The sequence below is a fragment of the Pelophylax lessonae genome (assembly GCF_965119305.1).
Source record: "Pelophylax lessonae genome assembly, chromosome: 3".
Taxonomy (NCBI): Eukaryota; Metazoa; Chordata; class Amphibia; order Anura; family Ranidae; genus Pelophylax; species Pelophylax lessonae.
The window spans coordinates 228,699,543-228,713,893 of NC_138770.1; the positions used below are offsets into that span (position 1 = coordinate 228,699,543).

Genomic DNA, 14,351 nt, shown 5'->3' on the forward strand with positions numbered 1-14,351 from the left:
TACTGAATGGTACAGCATGGCGTCCATCTTGTTTTTAAGGTGAAATAGAGTTCATTATGTACTTGTTAAACAAAATGTCTCTTACAAGTTTACAAAGGGTCTATGGTTTCAACAAAGATCTTTCACATTACTAACAATAGGAACATGTATAACTGTTAATTACCTATTTTTGGCCACTTGCTTCCATAAAACTGCTCTGTGGATCTGTGTGTCTATTCAGTTCTCTTGCTCTGTAGTGGAATGAGAAGGTTGGCTGAAAGCATGAGGCTTTGAGAAAAAATGGGTGTAAGGCTGGCTGTGATTGGCCAAGACTGTTGCTGAGTGTGAGATTGGCCACAAACTCCTTATGGGTAATAAAGTTTAACTCTGTGCTTTCTGGTTTCAACTCTGCTGTGTCTGAGCTTACCTTACATGCATACAAATGAATCTTACAGGCATATTTTTCCTTTGCTTCTGTGAACACAACATACAACTGTTATGTGACATCCAAAGATGAAATCACAGTAAATAACTCTGCTTTTGTCTCTCACACATAAACATATGCACTGTATTGAGGTTATTAGCAGGTCTAGCTGTATATGCATGTAGGTCATATTAGGAACTTAGAACAGGTTATAGCTGCCCAGCTACAGAGCGCAAGGTCTCGAACATCCACCAGCTCTGTGATGTCGTCATGGAGGAGTGGAAGAGGACTCCAGTGGCAACCTGTGAAGCTCTGGTCAACTCCATGCCCAACCAAGAGGGTTAAGGCAGTGCTGGAAAATAACCGTGGCCACACAAATTATTGACACTTTGGGCCCAATTTGGACATTTTCACTTAGGGGTGTACTCACTTTTGTTGCCAGCGGTTTAGATATTAATGGCTGTGAGTTGAGTTATTTTGAGGGGACAGCAAATTGACACTGTTATACAAGCTGTACACTCACTACTTTATATTGTAGCAAAAAGCTTTGCCTATAGTTCTACTCTAATGTGAAAATATACAAGGAAACATGGATCAACGTGAGTGTGTGGCTTTGTATTGGCTTGTAGAATCATGTAAGGGCATATCTGGAACTGGCTTGTTGTAGATTCATGTGACAGCATACAGCATCTTACAAAAGTGAGTACACCCCTAACATTTTTGTAAATATTTTAGTATATCTTTTCATGTGACAACACTGAAGAAATTACACTTTTTCCCCATCTTGGATAAAGTAAGGGAGGGATCTAACTTTATTCAATTTTTTGCCCTCTATGTCCCATTGGGGAGATTTCTCTGCACTTCCTGTCTCATAGCCACAACTGAAAGTGAGGTGAAATCCCTCAAGGGAATTCCCTGTTGTCACCATATGAAGATTTCCCCTCTATTCCAGTCCTGCTATCAAACAACGGTTTGGGATTATCCTTCACTCTTGGTAATAATGGTAAATAGGAGAAATAAAGAGGGTGAATACGGACACAGACCTGCCAGGTGTTCTCATCTATCACCACACTAGCCAAAAGGAAAAATAAAAGGTTTGCTTTCAGTTACACTTCAAACCACAATGCAATGCGGGCTATGCTATGAAATTTACCTATCCAAGCCACACAACACCCCCTTCCCTCTCTAACACCACATGTACGGTAGCCCTGTGCTGAAGCCGGTGTTCCGTGAAAAATCCATACCCGTGAGAAAACCATACCCTCGTCACTTCCGGTTCCGCTACGGAGGGTATGGATTTCTCACGGTAGTTAAACTTGCGGCGCTTACATTAAAACAGCTCCTCTGCAACATAAATCATCTCCGCTCTTCCCCTGTCACTGCCCTCATCTCCGGTAATAAATATAAAAGCGGATCACGGAGCCGCGATCGCCGTCACATTTACATCACATACACCCGCCACCGCTTTTATATTTATTACCGGAGATGAGGGCAGTGACAGGGGGAAGAGCGGAGATGATTTACGTTTCAGATGAGCTGTTTTAATGTAAGCGCCGCAAGTTTTACATTAGACACAGTGCCGTGAGAATTTCATGCTCACCGAGCATGCGCACTTGTCTAATTCTTTAATGTTCAATCACGTATCCGGGGCTCTGAGCATGCGCACTGCTGCGCTGCTCAGCTGTTTCAGCCCGGAAGTGACGAGGGTATGGTTTCTCCACGGGGTATGGTTTTTTAACGTTACAACGGGAAACCATTAATGGCGCCCCGGTTGCTGTGACGTCTTATTCCCCCGCCTGCAGGAGAAAGATGATGATATCGGATTGCGCCGGATGTGACGGTTGTGTTGTTGCTGCCAGAAACTGATCGGTACCGGACTGTAACAAGATGGGTGTCCCCAAGTTCTATCGCTGGATCTCCGAGCGGTACCCTTGCCTCAGCGAGGTGGTCAAAGAGCATCAGGTAAAGCCGAGGCTGGAGTGACGCCGACACGTGACGTCATCTTCCTGCTCGGAGTGTCATGTTGTGACATGTCTGTGTCATTACTGGCTGTGTGTATTCCTTCAGTTCTTCCAGGGCTGACATTGCTTCTTGTACTGTCTGTTCTGTACTGAACTCACAGCTTACATTACCCTCTGCTTCCCTCACTCCTGTCACTTCCACTACTCATTACACTCACTAGAAGACAGAATTCAATATTACCTACATGACCGAGTACAGTTCTCACTACAGGAGAGAATTCAATCATCCCTACATGAGAGAGTACAGTGTTCACTACAGGAGAGAATTCCCAATCATCCCTACATGAGAGAGTAAAGTGTTCACTACAGGAGAGAATTCACAATCATCCCTACATGAGAGAGTACAGTGTTCACTACAGGAGAGAATTCCATCATCCCTACATGAGAGAGTGCAGTGTTCACTACAGGAGAGAATTCCCAATCATCCCTACATAAGAGAGTACAGTGTTCACTACAGGAGAGAATTCACAATCATCCCTACATGAGAGAGTACAGTGTTCACTACAGGAGAGAATTCCATCATCCCTACATGAGAGAGTGCAGTGTTCACTACAGGAGAGAATTCCCAATCATCCCTACATAAGAGAGTACAGTGTTCACTACAGGAGAGAATTCCCAATCATCCCTACATAAGAGAGTACAGTGTTCACTACAGGAGAGAATTCACAATCATCCCTACATGAGAGAGTACAGTGTTCACTACAGGAGAGAATTCCATCATCCCTACATGAGAGAGTGCAGTGTTCACTACTGGAGAGAATTCCCAATCATCCCTACATAAGAGAGTACAGTGTTCACTACAGGAGAGAATTCACAATCATCCCTACATGAGAGAGTACAGTGTTCACTACAGGAGAGAATTCCATCATCCCTACATGAGAGAGTGCAGTGTTCACTACAGGAGAGAATTCCCAATCATCCCTACATAAGAGAGTACAGTGTTCACTACAGGAGAGAATTCCATCATCCCTACATGATTGATTACAGTGTTCACTACAGGAGAGAATTCCCAATCATCCCTACATGAGAGAGTACAGTGTTCACTACAGGAGAGAATTCCCAATCATCCCTACATGAGAGAGTACAGTGTTCACTACAGGAGAGAATTCACAATCATCCCTACATGAGAGAGTACAGTGTTCACTACAGGAGAGAATTCAATCATCCCTACATAAGAGAGTACAGTGTTCACTACAGGAGAGAATTCAGTCATCCCTACATGAGAGAGTACAGTTCTCACTACAGGAGAGAATTCAGTCATCCCTACATGAGAGAGTACAGTGTTCACTATAGGAGAAATACTATAGTAACTATAAGAAAAAATACGACTTTCACTATAGGAGAAATACTATAGTAACTATAAGAGAAAATACGACTTTCACTATAGGAGAAATACTATAGTAACTATAAGAGAACATACGACTTTCACTATAGGAGAAATACTATAGTAACTATAAGAGAAAATACGACTTTCACTATAGGAGAAATACTATAGTAACTATAAGAGAAAATACGACTTTCACTATAGGAGAAATACTATAGTAACTATAAGAGAAAATACGACTTTCACTATAGGAGAAATACTATAGTAACTATAAGAGAACATACGACTTTCACTATAAGAGAAATACTATAGTAACTATAAGAGAAAATATGACTTTCACTATAGGAGAAATACTATAGTAACTATAAGAGAACATACGACTTTCACTATAGGAGGAATACTATAGTAACTATAAGAGAAAATATGACTTTCACTATAGGAGAAATACTATAGTAACTATAAGAGAACATACGACTTTCACTATAGGAGAAATACTATAGTAACTATAAGAGAAAATACGACTTTCACTATAGGAGAAATACTATAGTAACTATAAGAGAACATACGACTTTCACTATAAGAGAAATACTATAGTAACTATAAGAGAAAATATGACTTTCACTATAGGAGAAATACTATAGTAACTATAAGAGAACATACGACTTTCACTATAGGAGGAATACTATAGTAACTATAAGAGAAAATATGACTTTCACTATAGGAGAAATACTATATTAACTATAAGAGAACATACGACTTTCACTATAGGAGAAATACTATAGTAACTATAAGAGAAAATACGACTTTCACTATAGGAGAAATACTATAGTAACTATAAGAGAAAATACGACTTTCACTATAGGAGAAATACTATAGTAACTATAAGAGAACATACGACTTTCACTATAGGAGGAATACTATAGTAACTATAAGAGAAAATATGACTTTCACTATAGGAGAAATACTATAGTAACTATAAGAGAACATACGACTTTCACTATAGGAGGAATACTATAGTAACTATAAGAGAAAATATGACTTTCACTATAGGAGAAATACTATATTAACTATAAGAGAACATACGACTTTCACTATAGGAGAAATACTATAGTAACTATAAGAGAAAATGCGACTTTCACTATAGGAGAAATACTATAGTAACTATAAGAGAAAATACGACTTTCACTATAGGAGATAATTCAATATTTTTTATAGGAGGGAATACAGTATTCTCTATCGGAGAAATACAAAAATAACTACAGTGCATCTGGAAAGTATTCACAGCACTTCACTTTTTCCACATTTTGTTATGTTACAGAATTCCAAAATGGAATAAATTCATTATTTTCCTCAAAATTCTACAAACCATACCCCATAATGACAATGTGAAAGAAGTTTGTTTGAAATCTTTGCAAATTTATTAAAAATAAATAAATCACATGTATATAAGCATTCACAGATTTTGCTATGGCACTTTAAATTGAGCTCAGGTGCATCCTGTTTTCACTGATCATCCTTGAGATGTTTCTACAACTTGATTGGAGTCCACCTGTGGTAAATTCAGTTGATTGGACATGATTTGGAAAGGTACACACCTGTCTATATAAGGTCCCACAGTTAACAGTGCATTTCAGAGCACAAACCAAGCCATGAATTCCAAGGAATAGTCTGTTGACCTCCGAGACAGGATTGTATACGAGGAACAGATCTGCAGCATTGAAGGTCCCAATGAGCAACGTGGCCTCCATCATCCATAAATGGAATAAGTTTGGAACCACCAGGACTCTTCTCAGAGTGAGCCGCTCCTCTTCCTAGAGCGGGCAGCCCGGCCAAACTGAGTGATCGGGGGAGAAGGGCCTTAAGCCTCGTACACACGTACCGATTGTCGGCCGTAAATATTCGGCCGACGACCGATCGGCCGATTGTAGGCTTGTTAGTATGATGCTTCCGACAGCCGACAGCGCATTTTCGGCCGAACAGAATCTGTCATGCAGGCATTAAAATTTTTGTTGGCCAACACCAGAACGGCCGATTGTTCGCCAGTCAGTACAGATTTCGGCCGACAGACAGCAGATTAGCAAGACTGGGCATGCTCAGAAAAGAAAAAAGACAAGGAAAGTTAACCATCACATGACATCACTTCTGCAGTCGGCTGTTGTTGGCCGACAAAATTCGTGTGCAGTCTTTTGCAGTTTTCAACAGACACGACAGCCCTGGACAAAAGACGGCCGATCGTTCGGCCGACGATCGGTACGTGTGTACGGGGCTTAAGTCAGGGAGGTGATAAAGAACTTTTTTTACTTTAATTTGCCACCAGTTTCCCATTGAGGAGATTTTCCCTTTACTTCCTATCCCATAGCTAAAGCAGGAAATCCCTTCAAAGTGAGGGAATTCCTGTTTATTATCACCAGAACTAATGACCCAAATGAAGATATTCCTACTATTACTGTTCTGGGGACAATCCACAATCTGGGATGTTTTTCTTTTTTTTAATTTTCCCTTTCAATGATGTTCTTAAACAATGCAAATAGAGACAAATAACAATAATACAATAACACCTGACTTCCAACTAAAAAAGTTTTACCTTTAGGTATACTTAAACTATAGGTTGACATAAACTGTCCATTTTAGGAGAGAATACAGTGAACACTGTATTCTCTTTTCTGTATATCCTGCTCTGAAACATTCTAGAGAGACTTCTCTCCACTGTCTGGTCCTGTGCAATTCTGTCTTTCAGCTAGGTGTCTTTTAGATAATCAGATCCTCCCTTTGTCATTCCTGAGGGTCCCTGTTGGAGATATGCTGCCTCTTGTTAAACTATTTTCAGGTAGATTAGACAAGTCATCATTGGAGCTCACAATCTGAAGGTGAGGGTTAAGACACAGACTACCAGAGCTATAATTTGCCTCCTTGTGCTTTTCCAAATCAGGCATCTGTTTCCCAGTCTGCCACCTATCTTCAGTTCACATGTTTGTCTTACCATGTAGACGTTCAGGCTCCCTATTATTATCAGTTTTAAATGTAGGGGCTTTGAGCTACTTTCTGAGTTTTTGAGCCCTTTGTTTCCCTATTTTGTTACATGGACCTGTTGCTGTGTTGCCCACTCCTCAGTTGATGATTTTTGACTTACCTGTAAAACTTTCTCTTGTAGTATATTACAGGACACCGGTCCCTCCTCTCTGTTCTTATGATTCACTTTATTGCTTGCAATAAAATTGAGGCTTTTGAGAGTGGTAAGGGTTATAGTACTGCTGCCCTTACAGCTTTGTTTGCCAGTGTCCACCCTCTTGAAGGTAGGTGCATAACCCATGGACCAGTACAGAGATACTGCCTCCTGTAATGTACACCAAGAAAGCATTTTACAGTGAAGTCATAAATCCTATTTCTCTTTCGTTCATTGACTGACACAGCTTTATATCTTCTTTGACTCTGGGTTATGCTGCTCTCCATAGGAGGAGGACTAGGTGGAAACAAAACTTGACTACACACCTAGGGCCATCCTAGGGGGTATACTTCCCCCTTCCTACTATAGGACTTCAGTTTTTTTCTGCCTAGTCAGGAGTAAGGACCTGGTTCCTCGCTGGGATCTGCGGTACTGGCGTTTTTTTCCTTTTTTAAATTGAATTTTTTCTTCTTTTATTATTTTCTGTTTTTCCCACCCCTCATGTTGACACTGCTTTGGGATGTCCCCTGAGTCAAAGAAGATATGAAGCTGTGTCCATCAATGAACGAGAAAGAGAAAACTGGATTTTTTTTCTTACCGTAAAATCATTTTCTCTGATGTTTATTGACGGACACAGCTCCCACTTCTCTGTTGAGTTGGGTTATGTATTCTTCTGACACTGCTTGTTACAAACTGAAGTCCTATAGCAGGAAGTGGGAGTATACCCCCTAGGACGGCCCTAGGGGTGTATTTTAAGTTTTGTTTCCACCTAGTCCTACTCCTATGGAGAGCAGCATAACCCAGAGTCAAAGAAGATATGAAGCTGTGTCCATCAATGAACATCAGAGAAAAGGATTTTATGGTAAGACAAAAATCCAGTTTTATCCTTCAGCTGACAAGTGAAAGCTTTGCCTCTGGAGAGACTGTAGTGCATGTGATCTGAGTCTTGGGGAACGTTGTTACCTGGGTTTGGTGATTGTGCTTTGCTTTTGCAGGAATAGACAGAGCGCTGTTCTTATCAGAAAGTCTGCATGTAGATAATAGTTGTGGCCCTGAAAGGCTGCTTGTAGACTTGCAGGCTTGCTCTCCTTAGTGCGGCAGAAAGTACATTTTACAATGATGTCTCCTGGATGTCCATTTGTAGGTTTGTGTGTAAGTACTCTGTACTCTCTGCCCACCTCCAGTCTGTCCAAGGTGGTATCCTGACATGTTGGAAATTGATAAACTGTGAATACAAAGGTTGCCTACATGGGGCCTAGTTTTTGGCGTCGTCTTCAATCACATTCATAAAGTGATTTTTCATCCTGTAGTTTATCCAGATCTTTCCTATAACACCACAGGACCATCATGGTTTCATTCATTCTGTCCTCTAAAAAGAATGTGCGGCGACATAAACCTCTTATCTCTTAAGGCTGTTCTGATGAGATTTTGTAAAGGCTGCAATGATCTCTTTTCGGACAGTGTCTCTGACTTGAGTTAATATGTATTCAGCTGGTGGTTTAGCACAAAATAGTTGCATGGAAGTTTGCAGCAGGCTGCCTAGTAAGAAGGAAGTAGAGACTGTCAAGGAAATCTGTGCATTGTGGGCAATCACTGGCAGATCAGGCACCATTTTGTTTGGAGGACCCTGCCCAATAATTGCTGTCCTGCATTCAGCTTTGGTTTGGTTTTCAAAGTTAACACCCCCCCCCCTTCTTCTTTTTTTTTTTTTTTTGGGATGGGTGCAGTTGTGGTTAAATCTTTGTCTGAGAGGGGGCGTGGCTTGGCCATGGCAGCGTGAAGAAGTGCCTTGCTGGTGCTCCCACTCCTTAGCCATCCCAATCGGCATTTTAAAATGACTTTATAGCTGCCATGAGCGTGCAAAAGAAAAGGAAGACCAAGAATTCCTCCAGGGTAACTCCTGTGGCTCCCATCCTCAGTTTCTTCCCTGACTCCCGGAGTTCTACACCGAGAACCCTGCCGCTGAGCCCATGTGCTGGACCTGGTCCTGCGGCCGTGCTGTCCCCGTCACGGAGCTCCCTCTCCCAGCCTGCTTTACCCACCATGTCTCCTGCAGGTCCTCTGTCCTTCTCCCAGTCCTCGACCGTGGCATCCATCTGAGACGATCAGGACCTCAGGGCCCTCATACGGGCTCTCCCCACCAAGGCGGACCTTGAATCGATTGTAGCTCAGGTGACAGAGCAGCACCGTCGAGATTTCCAGCAACTCAGCTCAGAGGTGGCACAGATTGAGGTGTGCTTATCTGGGGGAAATCTGCGGTGAGTGACCTCCATGCCTGGGTAACACTTCTAGAGCAGACCCAGACATCCCATGGTGACATCTTGGTGAAGACCCAGCTCCAACTAGAGAACTTGGAGAACCGGAGCCGCCGCAATAACTTACGGCTCCGGGGCATCCCTGAAGCTACTGTCTCAGAGGACCTGGGGGAGACTGTCCCACGTAGTGACCACCGACCCGCCGGTCTCCTTCGAATTTGACAGGGTCCACAGGGCACTGGGCGTAAAATCAACATATCCGGACAAACCCCGGGACATTATTTGCCGGCTCCATCGGTATGGGGTGAAGGACAGGGTCCTCCGGGAAGCCTGGGTGAAAGGCCCACTTGAATTTGATGGGGCATCAGTGACCATCTATCCTGACATGGTTAGGGGGACCCTTCAACAAAGGGCCATGTTAAAACCCCTCCTGGAGATTGCCAGAGATCACATACCGTTGAGGGCTTTCCCATGCAATTGACCGTCCGTAAGAATGACTCCTCATTCCTCCTGTGCAGACATGTGGATCTGCTGGCCTTGTTCCGCTTCCTCGATATTGACCCAGTGACGGTGCCCGACTGGATGGCAAGATTCCCGGATCGTGATCCCCGTCAGCTACCTTGCAGATCTGGCCAGCCTCTTCCACTGCGGGGCTCCGGTTCCCGTCCCAGGGGCCCGATGGCAATGGCCCCAGAGACTTAGCAGACAATCAGGCCCATCTGTGAGTACAGCCCCTGCCCCACTCCTTTGTTGACTGTTTGACTTTCCGTGCTTCGCTATCTGATGTGTCCCACCTACCTGCCCTTCTGCCAGCACTCCCCGTTCCCTGGTGACGGGGTCCCCTTGCCCTAGCTGCTTGCTGGCCGTACATGCTCAGACTTTCCTAGATGGTGCCTTCAGTAGAAGCCAGACATTGCTGCCTACTATCTTTGGCCGTGCTGCTGCTCTAGCCTCCCCCGCTGCTGAGACTGTTGCCCGGCCGGGACTCCGCTCCTAGTCCATGGGTTGGCCCTCTGTGGTTGGGGCCTGAATGGCGGTATTGATCACTCCAGAGTCCCCCTATGTCCTCTCAGTGCGGCTTTGCTGGACGATACGTTGCGGGAGCTGTGCTGGGGATATTAAGGCCTGTTAGGGGGGAGGTTTGGGGGTCCAGTGGGGGATTATATTGTTTGGTTTTGTGCTCTGCTGTTTTTCATTATCTTCGATATCTGCCTGCGGGTTGTGGGACTCGGGGGGGGGGGGGGGGGGGGCCTGGCGCCCGCTACTATGGCCGCACTACGCCGCCCGGTCCCGCTCCTCCCCTCCCCCTCCACTCCTCTCTTCTCTGTTCTTTCCCCTCCCCTTGCGATGGCCTTTCTTCTCCGGGGGTCCTCCTTGGTCCTGACCTTCCCTCTTTTCTGGGCTCTGCCTCCTGCCTCCCCCTTCTTTCCCTCCCTCCCTTCTTTCGTCTTCCTTGCTTTCACTGTCCTCTTCTTGCTCTCTCCTTCCCTCCTTGTCCTCCTGTGTGGGCATCATATGTTCCGCTGTAGTTCTCTGCAACTGAGTGGCGCCCTCTCTCCTCTTTATTCATGTTCCATGCCTTCTGCTATGTCATATCTTGCTGATTGGGGTTCGATTGGGGACGGGAGCCCTCTTCCTCCTGTTGTGCCCTTCCTTGTTCCCCACTAAGGTTGATTCCCTTGGATCCACCCCGTCCCACCCCACTGTTGGGGGTGGCTGGGATTGGATCACTGGGTATTTGGAGACTTGGTCTCTGTAACGCCGTTGGCGTCATAGTATAATCCCTTGGGCTCACACCTATTGTGTGTCCCTCTTTTTTTCTTCCCAGTTCCTTCCCTCTCATTCTTGCTTTCTTTTCCTCTCCTGCCTACTTCCCCCTTCCCACTCGCCGCGGTTCTCTATCCCCCCCCCCTACCAATCGCTCTCCTTTTTCCCTCTCTCCTTCTTCCTCCTCTCCTTCATCCCTCAGCTCCCACCTCCCCTTCTACTCCCCCCCCCCCCCCATATGACTCCTATACGCGCATTGACTTCTTTTGCTCCCGCAGTTCCTTCTGGCCCGTGTCATTTCGGCCTCTATTGGCTCCATCACTATATCGGACCATGCCCCGGTGGTGCTGGAGCTCGACCTGAGACGACCGGAGTTGAAACAATGGCATTGGAAGCTAAATGACTAAAGAGAGAACGCAACACATGACAGATCTCTTGAAGCATATTGAGACTCTGGAGACTGTCCACAAGCATACTCAAGCTTGGGCCGCCCTACTGGAACTTACCTCCCACCGTGAGAAGCTCCGCACCCTGGCGCTGTTCAAGGCGAAAGCCGCACCTGGCTAGGTGCAAGCGCTCCTTCTATGAAAACGGGGATAAATGTGGAAAGATTATCCCCAAAATATTTACGGCCTCTAGACTGAAGGTACAGGCGGCGGAGGAAATCACGTAAGTCTTCCGCCATTAAGCTTCTTTATATAATTTAACTCCAGAGTCCTCTTCTGGAACTCTTGGACGATTCCCGTTTCAAAATCCGAGAATACATCCATCGCTCGGGTCTCCCGAGACTCCCAGAGGAGGAGCTTGCGCTGCTGGAAGAACCTATTCTGTCCTGTGATTTTTCCAGAGCCCTTGCGGGATCGAGGGGTGGCAAGGCCTCGGGGCCCGACGGATACTCTCTTATGTATTAAAAAGCTTTTTGAGGACATTCTATCCCCGCACTTCCTCTCCGCATACAATGCGGCGGGTTCGGGCGATGAGCTTCCATTGGACTCGCTCCTGGCCCACATCACGGTGATAGCAAAGGAAGGTAAAGACCCCCTCGTGTCAAAATTACCGGCCTATTTCACTCCTTAATATCGATCTGAAGCTTTTTACTAAAATATTAGTGTTTTGGCCTCCCTGATCCCTCAGTTGATCCACGACGATCAAGTGGGCTTTGTGCTCTCCCGGGAAGCGAGGGATAACACTACCAAGGCGATTAACCTGCTCTGAGCAGCCCATACCCGGAAGATCCCCATGATGATCATTTCGACAGATGCGGAAAAGGCATTTGACCAGGTGAATTGGTCGTTTTTGTCTGAGACCTTGCAACAGGTGGGTCTGGGCCATCGTATGATGTCATGGATCCATGCGATTTACTCCCGACCCTCGGCATGTGTAAAGAATAATGGTACTCTCTCTCAAGCTCTTGCGATTACCAATGGCACCGTCAGGGGTGCCCCTTGTCCCTCCTGATCTTTGTCTTGTCCCTTGAGCCTTTCCTGTGGACGATCCAGGCCAACGCCGACATCATGGGACTATCGATTTCTTCATCATTTTCGCCAAAAATAGCGGCGTATGCCGACGATCTTTTGTTTTTTCTTACTCAACCACTGATCTCTCTCCCTAATCTCCTGAAGGAATTTAATATATATGAAGCCTTAATCCTCTTATAAAATCAATCATCAAAAATCGGAGGCTCTTGCGGTTGCGATGCCGGCTCCTATGGCGTCCTTGCTTCGTGCAGATTTCCCCTTTAAATGGAGCTCCTCTCATATCACTTATCTTGGCATTTCCCTTCCGAACTGCCCCGACCGTATTTTTGAATGTAATTTCCCTCCTCTTCTTGCCCGGATCAGGAAGGATCTGGAGGAATGGAAGCGGGGCATGTTCTCTTGGTTTGGCCATTGCAACATCATCAAGATGAACATAATGCCCCACTTGCTCTATGTGCTCCAGGCTTTTCCTATAGCGGTTCCCCCCGCCTTTCTGAAACGGGTAAATAGAACTTTCCGGGAATTCCTGTGGCTTAGAGGCCCCACTGTCTGGCTTTGGAGATTCTACGCATGCCCAAACTTCACGGCGGCATGGCCCTGCCGGATGCGGCGCTCTATCATACAGCTTGCCATTTGGCTAGGGTCCTGGACTGGTACAGACATGGTTCCCTCAAACAATGGGTTCAGATTTAACAGTTGGTGGGTGAGCCCTCTCAGGAAGCATTTTACTGGAATCGGTCTCCTATGCCGAAAAGGTTGGCTATATAACCAACGATAGGGGCCCCTCTGACAATTTGACAGAGGGTGTGCAGGGAGTGGAGTCTTGCCCCCCTGTCATCCCCATTGTTTCAGGTGGTGGACAGCCCGGAGTTTACACCTGGGATGGGAGACCCGGGTTTCCATGCTCTAAAGACCAAGGGTCTGTACCAAGCTAGACACTTCATTCATCAAGACCAAAGGGTCTCTAGAAAGCAGCTTTGCTCTGATCAAACTTTCGACTCCTTATCCTTCTGGCAAAAGGTCCAACTTGCCCATTTCCTGGGCTCTCTGCCACCAGCGACTGCCTTTTTTTTGCATATAAGACTTCTACATGCTTCAAATATCAGGAGGCTGGATAAAAGTTCTTAACTAGGTGGTATTTTACCCCGGTCAAGCTCCGTAGGATGTTGCCTTCCTGTTCTGATCTTTGCTGGGGGTGCGGGGAAGAGGTAGGTTCTCTCCTCCACATCTTCTGGGCTTGCCGCCGCCTACTGCCTTTTTGGTCGGCAGTGCTAAACATTCACCAAAAGTTTACTGATTATAATCTCATGCTAGACCCAGCTCTTTTCCTTCTTCATCACCATCGGTATCCGAGAGCTTCCTACAAGAAATCAATCTTACCGCTCTTGCTTACGACGGCCAGAAGCTGCATTTCCCTACTCTGGAAACAGTCCCAGCCTCCCACGGTGGCTATGTGGCTACGTAAAGTTGCCTATGTCAATGAGATGGAGGATCTTGTGGCGGCAGAAAGAGTTACGAGAGATACTTTTTTTGAGCGTTGGTTCTATTGGCATGAATTCTCCACCTCGGCAGAATACAGAGAACTTATTACCTAACTGATGGTTTGCCCTGCGGTTGGCCATCCCTGCCCCCTCCACCCGTTCTGTCTCCCCCCCTTTGACTCTGTTGGCCCTCCTCTTCTTTTCTTACCTTTTCTTCTGACTCTTTCTATATTACGCGTTTCTTCTGGAAACGTGAAAATTTCTCCCCCTTCCCCTGGGCATGCTAGCAGTAGAGAAGGGTGTAGCTGGGATCCCATGGTCAGTTGTTTCGCCCTATGTAAAAATTTTAGTTGAACAAACCTATCCCTGGCCTAGATTACCATGGGTATGTAATGAGAGATACATTGATCCCAATCCTCCTCTGATAGCTCAGGAATATCCTGGCGCCATTGTCGGAGC

General features: G+C 45.6%; 1 protein-coding gene across 3 annotated transcripts in view; it reads left to right on the forward strand.

Moving 5' to 3' along the window:
* Nucleotides 1-2,230: 2,230 nt before the first annotated feature.
* The window catches only part of XRN1 (5'-3' exoribonuclease 1), a 223,576-nt gene continuing 211,455 nt past the window's right edge, over nucleotides 2,231-14,351 (forward strand). For all 3 annotated transcript variants that reach the window (XM_082248988.1, XM_082248987.1, XM_082248989.1), the window contains exon 1: nucleotides 2,231-2,365. In XM_082248988.1, the coding sequence (XP_082105114.1) occupies nucleotides 2,291-2,365 (75 nt within the window). In that variant the 5' untranslated portion in view covers nucleotides 2,231-2,290. The remainder of the gene's footprint in view (nucleotides 2,366-14,351) is intronic.